The 23,162-nt window shown below is 62.9% G+C and overlaps 1 protein-coding gene across 4 annotated transcripts; it reads left to right on the top strand.

Moving 5' to 3' along the window:
- The first annotated feature begins 7,088 nt into the window (after positions 1-7,088).
- On the top strand, positions 7,089-21,897 carry VASP (vasodilator stimulated phosphoprotein). Of its 4 annotated transcripts, none has more exons than XM_077840667.1 (14): positions 7,089-7,161; positions 8,128-8,277; positions 14,871-15,042; positions 15,889-16,057; positions 16,299-16,362; positions 16,906-16,949; positions 17,387-17,622; positions 17,908-18,032; positions 18,378-18,438; positions 18,682-18,733; positions 19,058-19,103; positions 20,020-20,095; positions 20,650-20,707; positions 20,976-21,897. In XM_077840667.1, the coding sequence occupies exons 2-14, from the start codon at positions 8,243-8,245 to the stop codon at positions 21,011-21,013; spliced, it is 1,176 nt and encodes a 391-aa protein (XP_077696793.1). In that variant the 5' UTR covers positions 7,089-7,161; positions 8,128-8,242; the 3' UTR covers positions 21,014-21,897. The 4 variants fall into 4 exon arrangements, with proteins under 4 accessions (XP_077696793.1, XP_077696794.1, XP_077696792.1 ...); XM_077840668.1 differs by having other exon boundaries at positions 17,905-18,032; positions 18,685-18,733; XM_077840666.1 differs by having other exon boundaries at positions 17,905-18,032.
- The last annotated feature ends 1,265 nt before the right edge of the window (positions 21,898-23,162 follow it).

Genomic DNA, 23,162 nt, shown 5'->3' with positions numbered 1-23,162 from the left:
ATGAACCCCAGCCCCCATCAACTCCTGGCCCCCAAATAACGTTCTCCTGAGCCCCAGCCCCCCCATGAACTCCCGGCCCCCCAATCAACATTCCCCTGAACCCCAGAACCCCATCAATTCCCTGCCCCCAATCAATTTTCCCCTGAACTCAGCTCCCCATCCCCTGAACCCTGGCCCCCATTAACCCCATGCACCCCCATCAATGTCCCCATTAACCCTGGGCCCCATCAACTCCCAGCCCCCCAATCAACATTCCCCTGAACCCTGACCACCCATCAACTCCCGTCCCCCAATTAACATTCTCCTGAAACCCACCCCATCAACACCCTGCCCCCCAATTATCATCCACATGAACCCCGCCCCCCCAACTGTTCCCTGCCCCACATTCCATGTTCCCCTGAACCCTGCCCCCAATGAACTCCTGGCCCCCCAGTCAATGTCCCCATGAACCCTGGGCCCCATCAACTCCCAACCCCCAATCATTGTTACCCTGAACCCCGATCCCATCAAACCTCTGCTCCCCAATAAATATTCCCATAAACCCCGGCCCCCCGCATCAACTTCCTTCCCCCCAATCAACATCCCCCTGAACCCCAGCTCCCATTAATCTCCTGCCCCCCAGTAAACTTTCGCTTGGCCCCGGTCCCCCATCGACTTCCTGCCTTCCCAATCAACATCCCCCTGAATTCGTCCCCATTAACTCTGGGACCCAATTATCATCCACATGAACCCCGGCCCCACCCCAACCACCCCCTGCCCCCCAATCCACGTTCCCCTGAACCCCGGCCACCCATCATCTCTCTACCCCCCAATCAATGTCACCAGAAACATCATCTGCCATCAACTCCTTGCCCCCCGATAAACATTCCCCTTAACCCCGGCAGTCCCATCAACTCCCTGCCCTGCAATTAACATCCACATGAACCCCAGCCCCTATCAACTCCTGGCCCCCCAATCAATGTTCTCCTGAACCCCAGCCCCGCATTGACCCCCTGCCCCCCATCAACATCCCCATAAAACCTGGTCCCCATCAACTCCCTGACCCCCAATAAATGTCCCCCTGAATCCCAGCCCCCCATCAACTTCCTGTCCCCCGATCAACGTCCCCATGTACCCCGGCTCCCCATCAGCCCCCTGCCACCCAATCAACATCCCCCTGAACCCGGCCCCCCATCAGGCCCCTCGCCCACAGTCAACGTCCCCATGAACCCTGGCTCCCATCAACTCCCTGCCCCGCAATCAGTGTCCCAATGAAACCCAGTCCCCCCATCAACCTCCTGCTCCCCAAAAAACATTCCCCTGAACTCCAGTCTCCCATCAACTCTCGGCCCCCCAGTCAACATCCCCATGAGCTCCGGCCCTCCATTAACCTCAGCACCCCATTAGTCCCTGCCGTCCCCCCACTGCTCTTCCCCAGGTGTGTGGGGCCGCCTGGCCTGGCTGCAGGGGCTGCAGATTCAGGCCCTGGTGCTGGGCCCTGTCCTGGAGGGAGCCGACACCCCCCCTCCCCAGGCCCAGCCTAGCCTATGGCTCCCCATAGGCTGGCCCAACTGAACGGTGCGGGACCGGCGGGCTGGTTTGGGGAAGCCCCCGCCTGACCCCTGCTGTGGGAGGGGTCTGAGCCAGGTGGTAGTGGGGGGAGATGGGAGCCCCCAACACTGCAATGGGAGGGGTTTGCTCAGCTCCAGGGGAGGCTCAGAGCAGGGCCCTGGGGCAGCCTGGGAGAGGAGTGGGGGGGGGAACCTGGTGCCCCCCCAGTCCAGCAGCCGCTAGAACTGGAGACCCCTGGGAGTGCTGGGTGGTCCTGAGAACTGGTGGGCGGGGTGGGGGGTGCCTGGGCACAGCTGGAGCTGGGGGGGCACAGGCTGGGCACACGCAGAGCTGGGTGGGACAAAATCCAGGCAGAAGTGAGAGCTGGAGCGGGATTGGCCAGGCACAGCCAGAGCTGGGGAGGCACAACTGGGGCTGGGGGGGGGGCACAGGCCAGGCACAGTCAGAGCTGGGGGGGCACAGGGAGGGAACAGTGAGAGCTGGGGGGAGTGGCTGGGCACAGTCAAAGCTGGGAAGGGCACAAGCCAGGCACAGTCAGAACTGGGGGGGTGCAAGCCAGACAAAGTCAGAGTTGGGGGTAGACAGCAGGCACTGTAGGATGTGGGGCACAAGCCTGGGATTGTGGGGCACAGGGAAGGGGGTGCTGTGGGGTGCAGGGCAGGGGGCGGGGCAGAAGCCCTGGCACTGTAGGAAATGTGGGAGGGGGCGCTGTGGGATGTCGGGCAGGGACTGCTTTAGGGGATAGGGTAGGCAGTCTTTGGGGAGCAGAGCAGGAGCCCTGGCATTGTGGGGTGCAGGACAGTGTGTGTGTGTGTGTGTGTGTAGAATAGAATCGTAGAACTAGAAAGGACCTTGAGAGGTCATCTAGTCCAGTCCCCTGCATGACTCAAGGCAGGACTAAATATTATCTATTCTAGACCATCCCTGACGGGTGTTTGTCCAACCTGCTCTTAAAATCCCCAATGATGGAGATTCCACAACCCCCCCAGGCAATTTATTCCAGTGCTAAACTAACCTGACAGTTAGGAAGTTTTTCCTAATGTCCAACCTAAGCCGCCCTTGCTGCAATTTAAGCCCATCGCTTCTTGTCACAGCCTCAGAGGTTAAGAAGAACAATTTTTCTCCCTCCTCCTTGTAACAGCCTTTTGTGTACCTGAAAACTGTTATCAGATGCCCTCTCAGCCTTCTCTTCTCCAGACTAAACAAACCTAATTTTTTCAATCTTCCCTCTTAGGTCATGTTTTCTAGACCTTTAATCATTTTTGTTGCTCTTCTCTGGACTCTCTCCAATTTGTCCACATCTTTCCTGAAATGTGGCGCCCAGAACTGGACACAATACTCCAGCTGAGGCCTAATCAGCGCAGAGCAGAGCGGAAGAATTACTTCTCCTGTCTTGCTTACAACACTCCTGCGAATACATCCCAGAATGATGTTTGCTTTTTTTGCAACGGCATTACACTGTTGACTCATATTTAGCTTGTGATCCACTGTGACCCCAGATCCCTTTCCGCAGTACTCCTTTCTAGGCAGTCATTTCCCAGTTTGTATGTGTGCAACTGATTGCTCCTTCCTAAGTGGAGTACTTTGCATTTGTCCTTATTGAATTTCATCCTATTTACTTCAGACCATTTCTCTAGTTTGTCTAGATCATTTTGAATTTTAATCCTATCCTCCAAAGCACTTGCAACCCCTCCCAAACTTTATAAGTGTACTTTCTATGCCATTATCTAAATTGTTGATGAAGATATTGAACAGAACCAGACCCAGAGCCGATCCCCACTGGACCTCACTCATTATGCTCTTCCAGCATGACAGTGAACCACTCATAACTACTCTCTGGGACCGGTTTTCCAACCATTTATGCACCCACCTTAGAGTAGCTCCATCTAGGTTGCATTTCCCTAGTTTGTTTATGAGACAGTCATGGGAGACAGTATCAAAAGCCTCACTAAAGTCAAGATATACCACTTCCTTCCTTTCAACAAGGCTTGTTACCCTGTCAGAGAAAGCTATCAGGCTGGTTTGACACAATGTGTTCTTGACAAATTAGCTGACTGTTATTTATCACCTTATTAGCTTCTAGGTGTTTGCAAATTGATTGCTTGATTATTTCTTCTATTATCTTTCCGGGTACAGAAGTTAAGCTGACTGGTCTGTGTGACGCAGCAGGGAGCGGGGAGTGTTGACCTGGGAATGTGGCGGGGGAGTTTTACTGGGGATGACAGGTTTCAGAGTAACAGCCCTGTTAGTCTGTATTCGTAAAAAGAAAAGGAGGACTTGTGGCACCTTCGAGACTAACCAATTTATTTGAGCATGAGCTTTCGTGAGCTACAGCTCGCTTCATCGGATGGGGATGGGAGACCTGAGAGCCTGTAACCTGAGCCGGGAGGGGGAGGGGAAGGTAACACCTCTGCCCAGGAAACTGGACAAAGGCTGCAGGAGAGAGCCTGCTGTGGGGGGGTGGGGGTAGGGTTTCAGTTTTGGGCTGGGTGGTGGAACGCAGGGAACCCCAGGCTGGGGTCTAAGCTCCCTGCCCCCCAGAAGGATTTCACTGAGGGGTCCTGGTTGTACCTACAAGCTCTGTTTTAGACTGTGTTCCTATTATCCAATAAACCTTCTGTTTTACTGGCTGGCTGAGAGTCACGGTGAAACCCAGGAAGAGGGGTGCAGGGCCCAGACTCCCCCACACTCCATGACAGTCTGTAATTTCCCGGGTTGTCCTTATTTTCCTTTTTATAGAAGGGCCCTATATTTGCCCTTTCCCAGTCTTCTGGAATGTCTCCCGTCTTCCATGACTTTTCAAAGATAATCGCTCATGGCTCAGATATCTCCTCAGTCAGCTCCTTGAGTATTCTAGGATGCATTTCATCAGGCCCTGGTGATTTAAAGACATCTAACTTATCTAAAAAAGAACAGGAGGACTTGTGGCACCTTAAAGACTAACAAATTTATTTGAGTATAAGCTTTCGTGAGCTACAGCTCACTTCATCGGATGCATCCGATGAAGTGAGCTGTAGCTCACGAAAGCTTATGCTCAAATAAATTTGTTAGTCTCTAAGGTGCCAAAAGTCCTCCTGTTCTTTTTGCGAATACAGACTAACACGGCTGCTACTCTGAAACCTAACTTGTCTAAGTAATTTTTGATTTGTTCTTTCCCTATTTTAGACTCTGATCCAACCTCATTTTCACTGGCATTTACTATGTTAGACGTTCAATCGCCACCAACCTTCTTGGTGAAAACTGGAACAAAGAAGTCATTAAGCACCTCTGCCGTTTCCACATTTTCTGTTATTGTCTTTCCCCCCTCATTGAGTAATGGGCCTACTCTGTCCTTGGCCTTCCTCTTGCTTCTGATGTATTTGTAGGGTGTTTTCTTGTTTCCTTTTATGTCTCTAGCTAGTTTGATTTCGTTTTGTGCCTTGGCTTTTCTAACGTTGTCCCTACAGACTTGTGTTATTTGTTTTTATTCATCCTTTGTAATTTGACCGAGTTTCCACTTTTTGTAGGACTCTTTTTTGAGTTTCAGATCATTGAAGATCTCCTAGTAAATCCAGGGTGATCTCTTATCATACTTCCTATTTTCCTAGGCAAAGTGGGATAGTTTGATCTTGTAACCTTCATAACATCCCTTTGAAAAACTGCCAGGTGTCTTCAATTGTTTTTCCCCTTAGACTTGCTTCCCATGGGATTTTACCTACCAACTCCCTGAGTTTGCTAAAGTCTGCCTTCTGGAAATCCATTATCTTTATTGTGCTGTTCTCCCTGCTACCATTCCTTAGAATCACGAACTCTACCATTTCATGATCACTTCCACCCAAGTTGCCTTCCACTTTCAAATTCTCCACCCGTTCTTCCCTATTTGTCAAAACCAAATCTAGAACAGCCTCTAGAACCTTTATAATCAAATCTAGAACCTCCTCTAGAATAAAATCTAGAGCCCCCACTCTGGGTATGTGTGTGCACATCCCCCTACTCCGTGTGTGTGTGCGCGCATGTCCCCTTGTACGGTGTGTGTGCTGCACATCCCCCGCCCGTGTGTATGCATACTGTGACAGGGTCTGGCCAGATGGCTACAGGAAAGTAATAGAAGCCAGATATATTAGCCCCAGGCTAAGTAGGTCCCTTTTCCCTGGGTAAGGTAACAGGGAAGTTTCCAGAACAATCAGCAACCTTCTGGAGACAATTAAGACAGGCTGATTAGAACACCTGCAGCCAATCAAGAAGCTGCTAGAATCAATTAAGGCAGGCTAATCAGGACACCTGGGTTTTAAAAAGGAGCTCACTTCAGTTTGTGCTGTGCATGTGAGGAGCTGGGAGCAAGAGGCACTAGGAGCTGAGAGTGAGAACGCGGACGGTTGGAGGACTGAGGTGTACAAGCATCATCAGACACCAGGAGGAAGGTCCTATGGTGAGGATACAGAAGGGGTTGGGAGGAGGCCATGGGGAAGTAGCCCAGGGAGTTGTAGCTTTCACACAGCTGTTCCAGGAGGCAGTCTAGACAGCTGCATTCCACAGGGCCCTGGGCTGGAACCCGGAGTAAAGGGCAGGCCTGGGTTCCCCCCAAACCTCCCAACTCCTGGTCAGACACAGGAGTCGTCGACCTGGACTGTGGGTTCAGAAAAACGGCCAAGCTGAGGGCTGCCGTGAAGCTCCAAGGCGAGCAAATCCGCCAATAAGCACAAGACCCACCAAGGTCTCGGAGGAACTTTGTCACAATACACACAGCTCCCTCGTGAGAAGCGAGTGCTGCTCCCTGCTCACGGGGTTGCCCCCTTAGCCCTTGCTCAGTGGAGCTGGATTCAAATCCCAGGGACACACTGTGGGGTCCTGACAGCTGCTCCCCAGGGACAAACCCAGCATGGGCCTCTGATTTCACAGTGTGACGCAGTGGAAGGAAATGGTGTCATCTGGTCGGGGCTGTGATGTAACGAGTCCAAAGCAGCATGCAAAAGGATCTCCCGAAGCTGGGTGATTGGGCAACAAAATGGCAGCTGAAATTCAGTGTTAAGAAATGCAAAGGAATGCACATTGGAAAACATCATCCCAACTGTACCTACAAGATGACGGGGTCGCAATGAGAGATCTTGGAGTCATTGTGGATCGTTCTCTGAAACCACCTGCTCGAGGTGCTGCGGCAGTCAAAAAAGTGAACAGTGTTGGGAAAGGGATAGATAAGACAGTACATATCCTATTGCCTCTAGAGAAATCCATGTGCGCCCACTCCTGTACTATTGTGTGCAGTTCTGGTCACTCCATTTCCAAACAGGTGTATTGGAATTGGAAACGGCACAGAGAAGGGGATGGAACAGCTTCCGTATGAGGAGAGATTAAGGAGACTGGGACTTTTCTGCTTGGAAGAGAGACGACTAAGGGGGAATACGATAGACGTCTATAAAATCATGACTGGTGTGGAGAAAGTAAGGAAGGAAGTGTTGTTTACTCCTTCTCATAACACACAAACTAGGGGTCAGCTGATGAAATTAACAGGCAGCGGGTTTAAAACAGACACAAGGGAGTACTTGTCCACACAACGCACAGTCACCTTGTGGAACTTGCTGCCAGGGGATGTTGCGAAAGCCAAAACTATAACTGGGTTCAAACAAGAACTAGGTAAGTTTATGGAGGGTAGGTTTATCTATGGCTGTTAGCCAAGATGGGCAGAGACGCAACCCCATGCTCTGGGTGTCCCTAAACCTTTGACTACTAGAAGCTGGGACAGGGGATGGATCACTCAATAATTGCCCTGTTCTATTAATTCCCTGTAAAGAATCTGGCACTGGCCACTCTCAGAGACCAGATGCCGGGCCAGTGGGGCCATTGGTCTGACCCAGTGTGGACAGTCTTATGTTGAGTTAAAAATAGGTATAGCTGGGAATACAACCCAAGAGTCCTGGCTCCCAATCTCCGCACTAAGCTGGGCAGAGAACCCCGTAGTCCTAGCTCCCAGCTGGGCAGAGAACCCAGAAGTCCTGGCTGCCAGCTCCCCCGCTCTCAGCAGGGCAGAGAGGCCAGGAGTCCTGGCTCCCAGCCCCTGCCCCCTCTCTGAGCAGGGCAGAGATTCCAGTAGTCCTAGCTCTCAGAGCCCTGCTCTCAGCGCTAAGCTGGGCAGAGAACCCAGGAGTCCTAGCCTCCAGCCAGGCAGAGAACCCAGGAAGCCTGGCTCCCAGGCCCCAGGCTCTCAGCAGGACAAAGAACCCAGGAGTCCTGGCTCCCAGTCCCCCGCTCTCAGCGCTAAGGTGAACAGAGAACTGAGGAGTCCTGGCTCTCAGCCCCCCCGCCGCTCTCAGCTGGGTGGAGAACCCAGGAGTCCTGGCTCCCAGACCCCCGCTCTCAGCGCTAAGCCGGGAGGAGAAACAAGGAGTCCTGGATCCCAGTGCTAAGGTGGGCAGAGAACCCAGGAATCCTGGCTCCCAGCCCCCCACTCTCAGCACTAATCTGGGCAGAGAACCCAGGAGTCCTAGCTCCCAGCCGGGCAGAAAACGCAGGAGTCCTGGCTGCCAGCCCCCCGCACACTCTGCAGGGCGGAGAACCCAGGAGTCCTGGCTGCCAGCTCTCCCCCCCCCTTCCCCTTTGCAGAGGGCGGCGGCTGGGGGCGGGCCGAGCCGAGCCGAGCGGTGCATTGTGGAGCCGCCGGAGCGCAGCAGGGGGTTGGAGCCCGCAGCAGCCGGGACCGGGGACCGGGACCGGGACCATGCGCCCCCAGAGCCGGGGCAGCCAGGGGCCCAGGTAGGCGGGAGCCGCAGTCAGCCCATGGGCCCCCGCCTCCGCTGCGGCCGGGAGTGAGCGCCCCGATCCCGGCCCTCGCGCCCCCCGCCCGCTCCGCCACGCCCCGGCCCGGTTCCGAGCGGCACCATGAGGTGAGAGCCAGGTCGTGCGCCCGGGGCGCTTTGTCCGCGGCCTGGGGGTCCCGGAGGGGGGGGCTGGGGGTCCCGGAGGGGGGGACGCGGCCCTGGCCGGAAGCGGAGCCCGGAGCCACCAGATCGGCGGCGGCGGCGGCGGCGGCGGCGGCGGCGGGGGGGGGTCCCCTGGGAATCACTCAGGTGCCTCCTTCCCCCGGCCTCTCTCCTGCACCCACCGTGGGGGGCGGGAGACGCCTCCCGTGGGGCCTCGAGCCCCCAGCGCTCCTGGCAGGGACTTGGCCCCCCTGCGCCCATCCCCGGGCCCCCCCCGCCCAGTAGCTGAGAGCCCTGAGGTTGGCCCAAGGGGAGCATAGAACCCAGGCGTCCGGGACGGGGTGGGGTGGGTGTTGTGCTGCCAGCGTGTCTGCGGGGCGGGCAGCTGCGGGCCCCCGCCCTCCCCCGGATCGCTCCCGGGGCAGCCTCTGCCTGGTTCCCTGTGTCCCTCCCCCCCAGGAGACCTAGAGACGTTTGAGCTGGATCCTGTGGGGCAGGGGCTGGCTTGTCTCTGATGTCACAGCCCGCTGTGGCGGGAGTGAATGACATCACCTGCTCAGGGCTGTGATGTCATGGTTAACGACTGGCAGAGCTGGGGATAGAACCCAGGAGTCCTGGCTCTCAGCCCCCCCTGCGTTCCAACCACTAGACCCCACTCCCCTCCCAGAACCAGGGACAGAACCCAGGAGTCCTGGCTCCCATCTTCCCCCACAACCTCCAGACCCTGCTCCCAGGAGTCCTGGCTCCCAGCACCCCCGCCCCACACTAGACCCCACTCCCCTGCCTGCACTTGGAGTCTAGCCCTGTACCTCATTGTCCCCGTGGTGCTGGCTATGGATGCAGCCCCCCCGCAGGTGGTTGGGACGGGGTGTGTGTGTGTGGAGGGGGCCACAGCTGCGTCTCCAGCTGCTGGAACTTACCCTACCCTGGCTACGGATGAGGGGGAGGAGAGATGAGGATCCTGCAACCCCTGTGCAGGGCAGCCCCCTCCCTGCCTTTGGAAACAGGCCCCCCCCCCAGTGCTCACAACTGTGCTTATGGGGGGGGGGGTCGTCCCAGGAAAGCCCCCCCCCCATTCCCGTGCTCCGCAGCTAAGCATGCCCCCAGCTGTCTGTGCCAAGGGGGGGTTTGGGGCTGCCTGGAGGGTGACCCTCACTCCTGCACCTGGGGTCTGGGCTCAGCTGTTAGTGCTAAACATTCCCAAGCCACTGGGGGGGGGACCCAGCATGGGTGGAGGGGGGGAGAAATGCTCCTGGTGCTTGAAATTCCTGCTCTGTTGGGCGGGAGGGGGTGGACCCGTTCCTGAGCTGCCCTTTGACCCCCAGGCCTGGGCTCCAGCAGCTGACGAGATTGAGGGTCCTGACCCCCATGAGATCAAAGGGCAGAGTCCCCAAGTCGACTTAGAGTGATTTGGAACTGCGGGACAAACCGGGGGGGGCTGCAGGTTGGGGCACTGGCAGAGCTCGGTGGGTGGGGGGAGCCCAGGGCTGGGAGCGTCAGGAGTGAGGGGTGCTGGCAGAGTGGGGGGGAGCCCAGGGCTGGGCTGGCAGGGGGCTGCGAGTCGGGAGTGAGGGGCAGCAGGGGGAGAGCAGACTGGTATCTTCCCAGGTCTGGTGCTTCAAGCTCTGTCCTGTGGTTTGGCCTGGGGCGGTGCAGGGGCCATGGGGCCGACCGTGGGGCCTGTCTGGCTTGGAGGGTGCCGGAGCCGCAGCGTCTGCATATTGCTAAAAAGCAGGAAATGGCCACAGGCACATCCTGGCTTTCCCTTCCCGTTTGTGTGTGGGGGGGTGTCCCGGTGGGGGGCTCTCCACAGGCCCCTGGCCTAGGGCTGGCCTATGGGTGAGGGGCCTGGAGGCAGCCTGGGCTGCTGACCCCTGAGCTAGAGCAAAAGGAGGGGTGATCTTGGGAGGGCCTGGGGCTGTGCCCCCCAGATGGGCCGAGTGCACTGGGGCCCTGCTCATGAACACCAGGGCCCGACCTCCACCCAGTGCATTCTGGGATCCTGGGCACTCCTGTCTCCGTGTGCTGGGAGCAGAGGCTGCTGGGAGCATGGGGTGGGGGGGTCGCATTGGTGCTGGGAGCAGCTGCAGTGGCCGGTGCTGGTTCTGGGGGGGGGCCTGGCCAGGCTGTCTGCTCCCACCTGGGCCACAGGTATCTGGCTGCTGCTTGGACCAGGCGCTGGGGTCCCTGGGCAACAGACTGTGGGGGGGACCCCTTGGCTGCTGTCTGGCCTGGGGCAGGAGATGCTGCCAGGAGGGTCTCGTGGGGTATTCGAAGGGTGAATGAGGGTCTCCCTTCCCTCACCCCACCCCTGGTGCCTGCGGACACACCCAGCCCTACTGCGGGGTTAGCGGGACCCCAGATGGGGGCTCTCCCCATGGTGCCCTCAGAGCAGGCACTGTGGGCGGGGGTGGGGAGGGTCTGTTACACCAGAGCAGCCTGATGCAGCTCTGGGGTCTGTCCAAGTGGGTCCCCTCTGTCCCCTGACCCCCATGGCCAGCCTGGGGAGAAACCCCCCTCCCCCAGGCACTGTACCACAGCGAGCAGGAAGTGACTCAGGGTCTCACCCAGGAAGTGGGTGGGGGCTGGGGAACAGGGACAGTCCCGTGGGGGTGGGGGGCGGCTCCTGAACTCAGGCCCCAGCTTGACCAAAGCCGAAGCCTCTGGACTCTGGGGGTGGTCGAAGCCAAAGACCCAGGCCTGCCTTCACCCCAAACCCACCCAGATGCAGAGATGGGGCCTCCGGCCGACCCCACCCCACAGGGCTGGGCTAGCAGGGGCTGCAGGGTGGGAGCCCAGAAGCAGGGAAGGTTGCCCTGGGCCTGACTTCTGCACACTAGCACGCTCCTCCCCAGAGGCAGCTGCCTCTCCCTCCAGCTTTGGTGCCTCCCTGAAGGTCAGGCCAGGCCTGATCCCAGCCCCCCCACCCCACCAGTGACCAGTTGCCTGTGGGGGGGCCAGGGGATGGGTTGGGGGCTGCAGGATCTCAGCCCTTCCTCTCGTTTGTTTTAGGGATGGGTGGGTTCCTGACCCCCCACGAACAGGGTGATGGGGGTGGGGGGCTGTGCCTGTTTCCCATCCCCCCCCCTCCTCCTCCTCCCCCCCACCCCATCTGAGACAAACAGGCTCTGGCCTTCAAACCTGCCCTTATATGGTCACAGATAGCCGCTCCCCCACCTCTTCCTGCTCTGGAGTCTGGCCCCCCCCAGGTGCTGCCTCCGGGGCTGTTGCCCCACCCCCTGGTGTCCTGGGGGGGGGGCGGGCTGGGAGGAGCCTGTGGGAGGTTAGGCAGGGAAGCCTGGTGGTGGTGGTGGTTGGGGAGTCAGGCAGGCAGGGAAGCACGAAGTGGGGGGCGGGAATTGTCTGAGCCGGGTCCCTGGCCCACAGCCAGCGCTGCCTCAGTCTCTGGGCCGGCTGGTCGGGTGCTGCAGCTGGCTGGGACCCGCTGCCTGGCAGCCACTGCCACCACTCCCAGGGCAGCTGGACACCCCATAGGATCCTGCTGCAGATGGACCTTGTGTCCACACCCCCCCACCAGCGGCTGGGGTGGCGTTTTCCTCTTGGCATGGGGGAAACTGAGGCACAGAGGGGCAGGGACTAGCCCAAGGTCATGCAGCCAGCGGGGATAGAGCCCAGGAGTCCTGGCTGCCAACCCCTCCCCCTCCCATGCCCGCAGGACATTGGGAAAGAGCGGTGACTGGCGGAAGTGGCTCGTGGTCAGGGCCTGTTGGTCAATTGCCACCCGGCAGACAGCCTGCGAAGCGCTCCGTGATGGGCAGTGCCGGGTGCGGGGGGGGGCGGGTCTCAGGGAGCCCCTGGGGTCCCAGCAGCTCTCAGGGTGCTGCTGGCTGGGGAGCTGCCAGGCTCCCAGTGTTGGGGTGTCACGGGCCGGGCAGGGAGGGCCTGGGGCACAGGGAGGAGTCAGCAGCCTGGGCTTGCCTGGCCTCCCCTCCCCCGCAGCAGCTGGGCCAGGCCTGGGGCTGCCGCGCCCTGTTTGGACTGTGGGAGCGGCAGCTGCTTCCGCTTGGCCTGCGGGTGCTGGGGAGGGGCTGGGAGCTGGCGACATGTGTCTGCCCCCCCCCCCCAGCTGTCGGGCACCCTGGCGCTCGTTGTGGGAAGGGTGGGGGCAGATCTGGGCCCTCAGGGCGGCTGAGCTTCCCCTTGGCCTTCCTGTGGGAGACATGCCAAGATCCCAGGTGCCCCTGTCAGGCTCAGAGAACATGGGTGGGGGGGAGGTGCCCCAGCTCCTGGGGGCAGCGGGAGTGTTAGGGGCCTCCAGTAGCAGCGACTCAGGGTGTGAATTGGTGTCACCCCCCTCCCACACTGCCAGCGCCCTTCAATCCCGACCTGCAGCCTCCTGCAATCCCTGCCCTGCCCCCTGACTCTGCCGGCGCCCCTCAATCCCGACCTGCAGCCTCCTGCAATCCCTGCCCTGCCCCCTGACTCTGCCGGCGCCCCTCAATCCCGACCTGCAGCCTCGTGCAATCCCTGCCCTGCCCCCCACTCTGCTGGCACCCCTCAATCCCGACCTGCAGCCTCCTGCAATCCCTGCCCTGCCCCCTGACTCTGCCGGCGCCCCTCAATCCCGACCTGCAGCCTCGTGCAATCCCTGCCCTGCCCCCCACTCTGCTGGCACCCCTCAATCCCGACCTGCAGCCCCCTGCAATCCCTGCCCTGCCCCCCACTCTGCTGGCACCCCTCACTCCTGACCTGCAGCCTCGTGCAATCCCTGCCCTGCACCCCGCCTCTGCCGGCGCCCCTCACTCCTGACCTGCAGCCTCCTGCAATCCCTGCCCTGCCCCCCAGTCTGCTGGTGCCCCTCAATCCCGACCTGCAGCCTCATGCAATCCCTGCCCTGCACCCCGCCTCTGCTGGTGCCCCTCAATCCCGACCTGTAGCCTCCTGCAATCCCTGCCCTGCCCCCGACTCTGCTGGTGCCCCTCAATCCTGACCTGCAGTCCCCTGCCAGCCTAGCCCTGCCCCCCCACTCTGCCAGCGCACCTCACTCCTGACCCGCAGCCCCCTGCCTGCCGAGCCCTGGCAGAGACGGGGCCATAGATGAGCCGGGGCAGGTGGGGCAGGCTGGAGCTGGCTGGGCAGGCCACAGGCAGGATGCTGGGTGCTCCCCCTCAGCTGCTCCCTGCGGCCCCTTCCCTGGCTGTTGGTGCCCCCCCTGCCAGCAGGGCCCATGTGCAGGGCGGCTGGCCTCGCGTGACTCGGTTCCTGTGCGGTGGCCTGTGCCTGGCGTAATCTTCCTGCAGAGGAAACCCCCAGCCCCCGCCCTAGCGGCTGGTGTCTCCTGGTGGGTCAGCCAGTGCCCCATGGGGCTGGGGGCCTATGTGAGGCTCTTGCGCCCTGCTGCCTGCTGGAGTGATACCAGCGATGGCAGGGGGCTCGGGGGGGGGGGGGCACGCTCTGTGTATAGTGGGGGTGGGGAACTGCTCAGCAGTGGGGGAGGCCCACGGCCCCAGGATGCACGTCCTGGGCGGACACCCTCGCTCGGTGCCCGGCGGGGCTGGGGGTGTGGGGCTGGGAGAATGGCTGAAGGTGGAGGTACTGCTAGTTCCCCTGGGCGCTGCTGTGGGCCGGGGGCAGGGCAGCAATCTTGGGGGGAGGGGTTCTGTGCCCAGGGGTGGGACGTTCCCTCCTCATTGGGCAGCCTGGCTTCGGGGCCAGGAGCTTTGAGGTTGCAACCCCAGGGATGGTCTCTCTGCTCCCTGCCCTCAGTCAGAAGGGACCTGGGCCTGCTTCTCTCTACCCCCCCAGGCAGTGTGTGTGTGTGGGGGGGCGCTTCTCCCCCTTGGGATCCCACCACTGGCACCTGTGCTGCCTTCAGCACCTCCCGTCCCCAGGACCCAGCAGGCACAGGGACACCCAAACCAAACATCCCCTGGTGGCCCAGCCGGGACCCTGGGCTGGGAGTGGGACCTGAAGCCCTACTTGGGGGAGGGGGGGGCTGAACTACATCAGGGGGCTATTTTCCAGCCACCCCAGAGAGGGGTCCCCCAGCTGGCTCCCACCCACACACTTTGGGGTTTGGGGGCTGTGAAGATTCCTGGGATTTTGTGACTGATCCCACCAACTCTGAGCGGGGGGGGCAGAGCCGGGATGCTGGGGTTCTGGGTGGGGGGTCTAGGGGTTAATGTGGGGGGGGGATGGGAGTCAGGACTCCTGGGTTCTGTGCCTGACTCTGCCATTCCATTCCCCTCCCTGTGCCTCAGTTTCCCCTGTACAGTGGGCTGATCCCTGTCCCCTGGGGTGCGGTGCCCCCCTGCGTGTCTGGGCCTGGAGTGCACTGGGGGTTCCCCTGGTGCTAAAGGGTGAGCTGCCTGCTGGGCTTGCGGGGGGCTCAGCTGGTTCACTTTGGCGCGGGGAGGGGCCTGCAGGAGCTCCTCCCTCCACGTTCACCCCCTTCTCCCTCCGCAGCGAGACGGTCGTCTGCGCCACCCGTGCCACGGTGATGCTGTACGACGATGCCAACAAGAAGTGGGTGACGGCGGGGAGCGGCCCCCAGGTTGTCAGCTGGGTGCAGATCTACCACAACCCGGGCACCAACACCTTCCGCGTGGTGGGCCGTAAGATGCAGTCGGACCAGCAGGTGTGGGGGCTGGACTGGGAGGGGGGCCCTGGGACCAGCCAGGCATCAGGGGCTCAGGCTGCGCCCCAGGAGAGGGGCTGTCGGAAAAGGTGGCCCCAGGGCCCTGCACCCCCTGTGATCTGCCCTTGTGGGAGTCCTGGCTGGGGGGGAGGGGGACTGGATCCCCCTTGGGTGAGGCAAAGCTGGGCATTGTGGGGCTGGCTCTCCTGGCCAGTGTTCCAGTCGTCCTGCCCCGGTTCTCCCCAAGTGCCCTGTCCCCAGAGTTTGCAGCTTGTCCTGTCCCCTAGGCTGCCTCCCCCTCAGGAAATGTGTGCTGGGCCCTGACCTGTGGGTTTGGGGCTCATCCTGGGAGCCCCCCTGCAGAGCTGAGGACTGGGTGGCCCAGGAGCTGGGCGGGGGGGGGGGGGGGGGGGGGGACACCTTCTGCAACCCCCTGCTATGGGAATTGTAGGCTTCCCTCTGGTGCCGGAGGGCACTGCCAGCCCCTCGTGCTGTGCTTGGCAGAGCCAGTGCCAGGGCTGGTGGTCTGGGCAGGGGCAGGCCAAATCATCCTACCCTTGATACTCTCCCCTGCCCCCCCAAACTCAGGTGAGAAGCCAGGGGTCCTGCCCCCCCATACTCCCCCTCCAGAGCTGGGGTTGGAAGAACCCGGGGTCCTGGCCCCAGCCCCTCCTGCCCTCTGAACAGGGACATCCCCATACCCAGGCCAGTCCCTGGGTGGCAGCTGCTCTTGTTTGTGTCTCACCTCCCCCCCGATACCCCCCCCCCCCGTGGCCTTGGTATGGTCCTTGGGGGGGCTGGGATCCCATGGCCCCCTGCTGACCCAGCTCTCTACCCCCCCCCCAGGTGGTCATTAACTGTGCAGTAATGAAGGGGATGAAGTACAACCAGGCCACACCCAACTTCCACCAGTGGCGTGATGCCCGCCAGGTCTGGGGTCTCAACTTCAGCACCAAGGAGGACGCCAACCAGTTCGCCAGTGGGATGCTGCTCGCCCTGGACCAGCTGGAGGCGGGTGAGCGGTGCCCGGCCCTGCCCCCATCGCCCAGGGGGTTGGGCACGGCTTGGGTGGGGGCTCAGGCTGGAGATGTGGGGACTTGGTCCCACCGCAGTGCCAGGGTTTGGGGGGCTGGAGGGCGGGTCGCCCTGTTGGAGCTGTGGCCGGGGGTGGGGAGCCAGCGCTCGGATTTCTGTGGGGGAAGCTGGGGGGTGGAACCTGTTGCTGACCCCCACCCCCATTGTGTGTCCCGGTGCAGGCTTGGCTCCGTCCGGGCCATCCCAGAACGGCCCCTCCCCAGATGAGATGGAGCAACAGAAAAGGTATGGTGTCTCTCTCTTCCCCTTGCCCCCCCCCCCACCTGCGCCCTCCCACCGGTCCCCCACCCCCTTCCCAGACCTCTGGTGGGCTTGGTGGGGTGGGCAGTTGCAGGGGCCGTTAGCAGGAAGGGTCTCTCAGGCTTGGGGGGCGAAGGGGAGTCAGGGTGGCCCCGGGGTGGTGGTCGGGGGTACAAGGCACCTTCCCCCATCCCATCCTGGGCCCCTCGGTGAGGGCTGCCCAGTCGCTGACGCCCGTGCCCCAGGTGATTACTGAAGTGACCTCTCCCCCCTCCCCCTCCACCCCCGGCTAAGCCCCCGAGCGGCTGGAGCGGGCGCTGCCGGCTCAGCCCCTAATCGGCTTGCGGCTGGCGGGGCGAGCGGCTGCCCAGCATGTGTGGGTTCGTGGTGTCAGGGATCCTGGACCCGGGGTCCCCCCAGGCCTCGCCACGCACGTGAGTGACTGGGGGGGCGGAGATGCCCTGGGGGGGTCCCTGGGTATTTGTCCCCCCCCCCCCCTTCCAGTTCTCACCCCTCTTTGTCTCCCAGGCAGCAGCAGGAGCAGGAGCAAGAGCGCCGGGTGGCCAGTGCAGGTGGGTAATGCAGTGGGGGCAGGCGGTGGGGAGTCGGGGGGCAGGTGGCCCAGCTCCGGCACTGGGAGTCGGGATTGGTCTGTCGCACACGATCGGCCCCCTTCCCCCCCCCCCCCCCCAGCCATATCTCTAGCCCCACAGGACTGCGCCCATGGGAGCGTGGGGGGTGTCTCCCCACCTCTGCCTCAGCCCAGCAGGGTTGCTGCAAGTGGTGGTGTTGGCGGGAGGGGGGTGCCCCAGGGATTTCAACAATTCACGTAGTGGGATTAGTTCTGGGTGCTGGGGGAGGGGGGTCGCGTGGGGCCCCCAGTCCCCAGGGTGGTCTTGCCTGGCTAAGAGGGTCCCAGTGGCATCTGCTTAGACCACTTCTCCTCCCCCCCCCGCCCCCCCCCCGGTGCTCCAGCTCCCTCTAACCCCCCCTTGGTCTTGTGTGGCAGGAGCTCCAGCGACCCCTTCGGGGGGAGGCCCCCCGCCGCCCCCGGGGCCGCCACCCCCGCCAGGGCCGCCTCCACCACCCGGCCTGCCCGCCGCTGCTGGGGGGCCACCCCCTGCGACTGGGGGGCCACCTCCCGCCCCTCCTCTGCCTGCTGCACAGGGCCCGGGGGCGGGAGGCGGGGGGGCCTCCGGCCTGGCAGCTGCCATCGCAAGCGCAAAACTCAGGAAAATCGCCAAGGTGGGTGGGGAGGAGCAGGATTGGGGCGGGGGGGAGTGGGGTGGGGGCGGAGTTGGGGGGAGGAGGGGGGGTTGGAAGGAGGTAGGGGTTGGGCGGCCCCAGCCCAGGCTGGGTCTGGCACTGGAGGTGGATTGGCCTGTTGCGGGGCGGGGGTCCCTGCGGAAGGGGGGCCCAAGGCATCGAGCAGGGCTAGAACCGGGGAGTGTGTGTGTGTGTCTGTGGGCTAGTGGGGGAGGGATTGCGGTGCTGGGCCTGGTAATGACTCTGCTCCCTGTCCCCCAGCAGCAGGAGGATGGCGCTGGGCCGGCGGGGGGCAGCCCCAGCCCCGGGACGGCCCCAAAGAACGAGGCCAGCCGCGGCGGGGGGGGCGGGGGCCTGATGGAGGAGATGAGCGCCATGCTGGCCAGACGGTGAGGGGCGGCAGGGTGTGTGTGTGCTGGGTCTCCATGTTGGGGGGGGGGGGGGCAGGGGGATCTGTGTTGTGGGGCTGGGGTGGTGGTGGTGGGGGACGGGGCTGTGCTCTGGGAGGCTGGGGGCTCTGTGCCGGGGGGTAGGAGGTGCTGCCCTGTGGGTGTGGGGCTGGGGCATGGGGGGAGATCCCAGACGTGTCCCCAGTGCTGACTCGGCCCTGCCAGAGGGTCGGGGGCTTGCCCGAGAGGGATCTGTGCCTCCTGGCCGGGGGCGGGGGTGGCGGCTCTCGGGGCGGGGCAGGCCTGGGTGGGCGCTAACCCCACTCTCCCTGTCGCCCCCCGCAGGCGGAAAGCCACGCTGCCGGGCGAGAAGCCTGGGCCGAAGAAAGATGAGGACATTTCCAGCGTGAGTGTCCTGCCCCCTCTCCGTCCCGCGGCCTGTTCCTGGGGAGGGGGCAGATGGGCTGGGGCCTGGCCAGGCTTGGCGGGGTCTGTGCTGAGTCCTGGATCTGCCCAGCAGTGCAGGAGGGAGCTGGCCCCACTTCTTGGGGGGAAGGAGATTCCCCTGGGGCTCCTTGGGGGGAGAAAGGGGAGCTCGCCCAGGGCCACAAGACCCACTGACACCCCCCCCCCTTCGTTCTGCCCCCAGCAGCAAGACACCGCCGAACCCTCAGGTACTAGGACCTCGAGCCTGCAGAGCGGTGAGTGTGGGGGGGCCCCGGCCAGCCCCAGAGACCCCTGTCTCCCAGCATGCCCAGGGGGAGGACAGGTGGAGCAGGGCATGCTGGGAGCGGACTGAAGGCGGGGCAGGGGAGCGGGGGACAGGCAGCCCTTCACCTGGGCATTGTGCTGCCTGGCACTGGCTGCGGGGGGGGGAGGCCCACGGATGGGGGGGTGGTTCACACCTTGGACTCTCTGCTGGGGTGGCGGGGCTGTGTGTCTGAGGGGCCCCCCCTGCAAATTCCTCTCCCCATTGACCTCCCCAGTGAAAGCGCCAGGCACCCATTTCTCCCCTCTCTTGGCAGACTTGGTGCGGAGGCCCTGGGAGAAGAACAGCTCCACCCTGCCCAGGTGGGTGCTGCCCGGCTGGGCCATGGGGAGGGTGGGGGTCCAGGCGGCTGGAGCCAGGAGGGGCCGGGCTGGGCTGGGCCAGGGGTCTGTCTGCCTCTCTCTTCCCCCCCAGGCGTAGTGAGACCCAGGAGAGCAGAGAATCCCCCAGTCCCGCCCGGAGTAGCACCAGCCTCTCGGGGTAGTGCCCGGGCGTGGGTTGGGGCACCGAAGCCATGGGGCAGATATGGGGCAGTCCGAGCGGTGGGGGGGGGCACTAGGCCTTGCTCCAAGGGAGGAGGAGGTGGGTATCCTGGACACAGGGGCTGGTGGAGCAGGTGGGCCCCTGGAGGGAAGTGTGTGGGGGGGGGTGGATGGGGACACCATGGCCAGGGGCTTTCCGGCTGGGCAGTGGTGCCAGGGCCCAGAGCTGTCCCTAGAGCTGGGCATGGGGCTGGCGCGATGCAGAGCCCAAGGCGCAGGGCTGGGTAGGGCTGCGGCTCCCTGGAACCGTACCCGCTGGGCAGCAAACAGAGCCACACCACCTGGCTTGGCCTCCCCTGATCCTTCTGAATATCTCCTCGTCCTGCTGCGCCCTTAGCCACGGCGTGATACCTCAGGCCTACCGTGAATATCCCCCCACCCCAATTGCACGTGGGGAAACTGAGGCACCAGGCTTGGGAGGGACTTGCCAAAGAGCACAGTAGCACAGGTGGGGAAAGAGCCCAGGAATCCTGATGCCCCTCCCGTAAGTGGGCTGCCTGTTAACTCTGGAACCTAATGCTGTCTGTGTGTCACCCCAAGCTGTGGAGCCCCCTCAGTGGCAAGGCTCTCGGACAGGGGTGGGATCCCTGCCAAAGAGGGACATAGAGCCTCGTGGAGCTTCTCACCCCTAACCCCTGCTCCGTTCTCCCTCCTCCCCCCCCCCCCCCCCGCCCAGGATGAAATCAGCTGCCCCCAGCAGCACAGAGCCCCCGGCCAGCACAGATGAGTCCGGCCTGGAGCGGATCAAACAGGTACCAGGGTGGGGGAGGAGCCAGGAAACCCGGCCCTGGGGTGACATGGGGTTCGTTCCTAACCCTGGGACTCTGCTCGGTGACTGGAGCAGGACCCCATGACCCTGAGCATGGAGGTGGGGGTCTGGATTGGGCTGTTGCTGGGGGGAGGGGTGTAGGGGTGGTGGTGCTGGAGGTGGAGTTTGCATGGGGAGGCAGTGGGGGGGGGCTGTGCAAGTGCCCGGTGTTGGGGGGGAGGCATGCTGGGGGCTGTTGCAAGACTGTATGTGGGGGGGCATGGGGGGACACTGGGGGGAAGAGAGGGTGCCAGGGGGCAGGAGTGGCTGTGCACAGGGGATGGTGCGGGGGGGGTGTTCCGGGGGGGAGGGGTGCCAGAGGAGGGGGCAGGGCTGTGCGTAGGAGGGGGTGCTGGGGAGGTTCTGGGGGTGGGGCTGCATGTGAGGGGGTGCCAGGGGAGAGGGGCAGGGCTGCACGCAGGGGTGGTGGTGGGGGAAGGGTTGTACACGAGGGGGTGCAGGGTGGGCCGTGCCCCCTAACGCTGCGCCCTCACCCAGGAGCTGCTGGAGGAGGTGCGCCGGGAGCTGCAGAAGCTGAAGGAGGAGATCATCGAGGGTGAGCCACCTGTAGGGGTCGCTGGGCTCGCTTCCTGCCTGCTTGGTGCGGGGGGCCCGTGGCATGAGGGATCCAGGGGGAGGGGGGTGTTCTCTGTGCGCGGCCCCAGTCCCCTGCAGATGCCCCAGCTCCTGAGCAAGGGCTGCTTCAGCTCGGAGCCCCCTGGCTGCTTCCCGGTGGCCGTGGGGCCGCCTGGCCTGGCATGTCTTCCCCTCTCCCCCCCATCTGGCTCCTGGACACTTACCACCCCGCCCTTCTCTCTCTGCAGCATTCGTCCTGGAACTGAGGAAGCGGGGCTCGCCCTAGCCCCCCCATCCCACCCGGCCGGCGGTCCCAGGGCTGCCGAGGCTCCTGCGCCACCCACGGGTTTATCGTCTTTGACACGCGCCCCGCCCCCTCACACTTGAAGCCCCTCCCCCATGCACCCCCTCCTCCGGCCGATGGTTACCGGGGCGCCAGCCCCACTGTGCAATTCCAGGGGGTGGCCCAAATTCCTGGAGATTTCCCCCCCCCCCATCCCTCTGGGGCTGCCCCGGGAGCTCCCAGGCTGTGCCTTACCCCTGGGGCAGGAGCAGAGCAATAGCACCCCCTGCAGGCTGCTGCCTACCAAAGGGCCCCTCCCCCTCAGACAGCAGGGCTTGGGGGGTCTCTGGGAGGAGTCGGCGTCATTCCTGCCCCCCAGGAGCAGCCGCAGAGCTGCCTCCCCCTGGGGGCCTGGCATGATGGAGAGATTCCCTGAAACACCCCTGCCCTGCCAGGAATTGGAGGGCCGGGGATCCCCCCCCCAGTCCCGCCCTGCGCCCACTCACTGCTTCCTGGCCCCCAGCTCTGCTGGGTTCAGCTTATTTTATATTTTTTTACACGGGGGGGGAGGGGGAGTTTTTTTATCTTGGGGGTGGGGGCCCCCAGCTGGGCAGTGACAGGAACTGTCCTGAGGGGGGGTTGATCCTTTACCCCTGGCTGGGGAGGGGCAGACTCTCCGCTCTTTTCTATGCGGCTGTTAATGTTCACTTTATTTTTTTGGGTTGTTGGTTTTTTACTGATTTCTGGGGCATTTGTGCCCAGTACCAGGGTGAGATGCTTTTCCCCTCCCCTGCGCCGTGCCGCCTGGCACCGGGCCCCCCAACCTGGCACCGGGCACGGACCCTTGGTACCCAGTTCTGGAATAAACCTTTCCTTTTTGTAAGTTACACTCCTCCCTCTGTCTCATTGCGGGGCAGGACGCCTGGGTTCTATCCCTGGCTTGGGGAGGGGAGTGGGGGCTGGGGGTTAGAGTGGGGTGTGGGAAGGGGGTTCAGGGGTCACAGCAGGGCCACTAGGCTCTACTCAAAGATAGTTTGTGCCTTTGTGGGGGGGTGGGGGGGCTGCATCAAACCCTCCCTCCCAGCCTGTGCCGAGGGGGGACAGAGGGGCTGCTGTAATCCAGCGTCGTTGCCTGAGCGACACCCCAATTATCCCCCACCGAGCGCCTCACCAGCCCCATCAGCCAGGGCTGGGCCTGGGCCCCCCCTTACGCCCCTCAGCATCCTCTGCCTGCTGTACCCATCCCCCCGGGCTGGCAGCAGGGCCAAGCGGGGCATCTGGGCCCTCCCAGAGCTGCCCGTGCCAGATGCCTGCCTCGGAGCCCCACTCACCCTGGCGGGGTGAGAGGAGGGGGACAGCGGGGGTTGGGGGGGGTGCACCTGGGGCGTTGCTGCTGCCTCCAGCCAGGCTGGGGTGCATGGGGCGGGGAGGCCACAAAGGCTGGGACTAGAATAAATTCCAGGTGCCCTGAGGGGGGTGGGGAGGGGGGGGTCAGGGCAGCCCCAGGAGGCTGCGGGGTTGTAACGGTCATAAAGGGGATCCCTGCTCTGCCTGGAACCACCTCCAGCACCAACAGGGGTGGGAGGTGGGGGGGCCCCACTACAACCCAGCTGTGGCCCGGGCAAAGGCCTGGGGAGGGGTCCTGCCCCCCAACACCCTCCGCCTCGGAGCCAGGGGAAGCCAGGTGCCTTGTCACCGCATGGCCTTCTCATTAAGCACTAGGAAGGGTGGAACTGGGGTTGGGGGGTGGGAGCAGGGAGCGGGCTGGCCTGGCTCCAGGTGGGGGTGGTGGGGTGTAGGGCTTTGCCAGGGACACAAGCTGGGCTGTTGCTGGAGTCGTGTCCCCCCCACCCCCCGAACCTGGCCACCTGCAGGCAGACTCAGGCCTGGACCAACTTGGTGGGGGGGTGGGGGAATCCATCTCCCTCGAGGGCTGGGGCGGGGGAGCAGGGCCCAGGGCCCTGACTGGGGTCCAGCACCTCCTGCTGCCCAGGAGCTGCCATTGCTGGGCAAATTGCAGGGGTGATGCCATTTTCGTGCCTGCCCTCACCAGGTGCCAGCTGGCAGAGACGCACAGCCCAGCCCCCGCCAACCTCTCCCTGCCTGGCCAGGCCTGTCCCACCCCCTGCCAACCTCTCCCTGCTTGGCCCCA

Source organism: Eretmochelys imbricata, chromosome 23 (genome assembly GCF_965152235.1).
Source record: "Eretmochelys imbricata isolate rEreImb1 chromosome 23, rEreImb1.hap1, whole genome shotgun sequence".
Classification (NCBI taxonomy): Eukaryota; Metazoa; Chordata; order Testudines; family Cheloniidae; genus Eretmochelys; species Eretmochelys imbricata.
The sequence above is the reverse complement of the archived record's forward strand: the minus strand, read 5'-3'. Positions and strand labels throughout refer to the sequence as shown.

Coding starts and splice junctions, on each gene's coding strand:
- VASP (XM_077840666.1), top strand. CDS start 8,243: ATGCGCCCCCAGAGCCGGGGCAGCCAGGGGCCCAG. Junction 16,058..16,298: donor CCTGGACCAGCTGGAGGCGG/GTGAGCGGTGCC, acceptor GTCCCGGTGCAG/GCTTGGCTCCGTCCGGGCCA. Junction 18,439..18,681: donor AAGATGAGGACATTTCCAGC/GTGAGTGTCCTG, acceptor TTCTGCCCCCAG/CAGCAAGACACCGCCGAACC.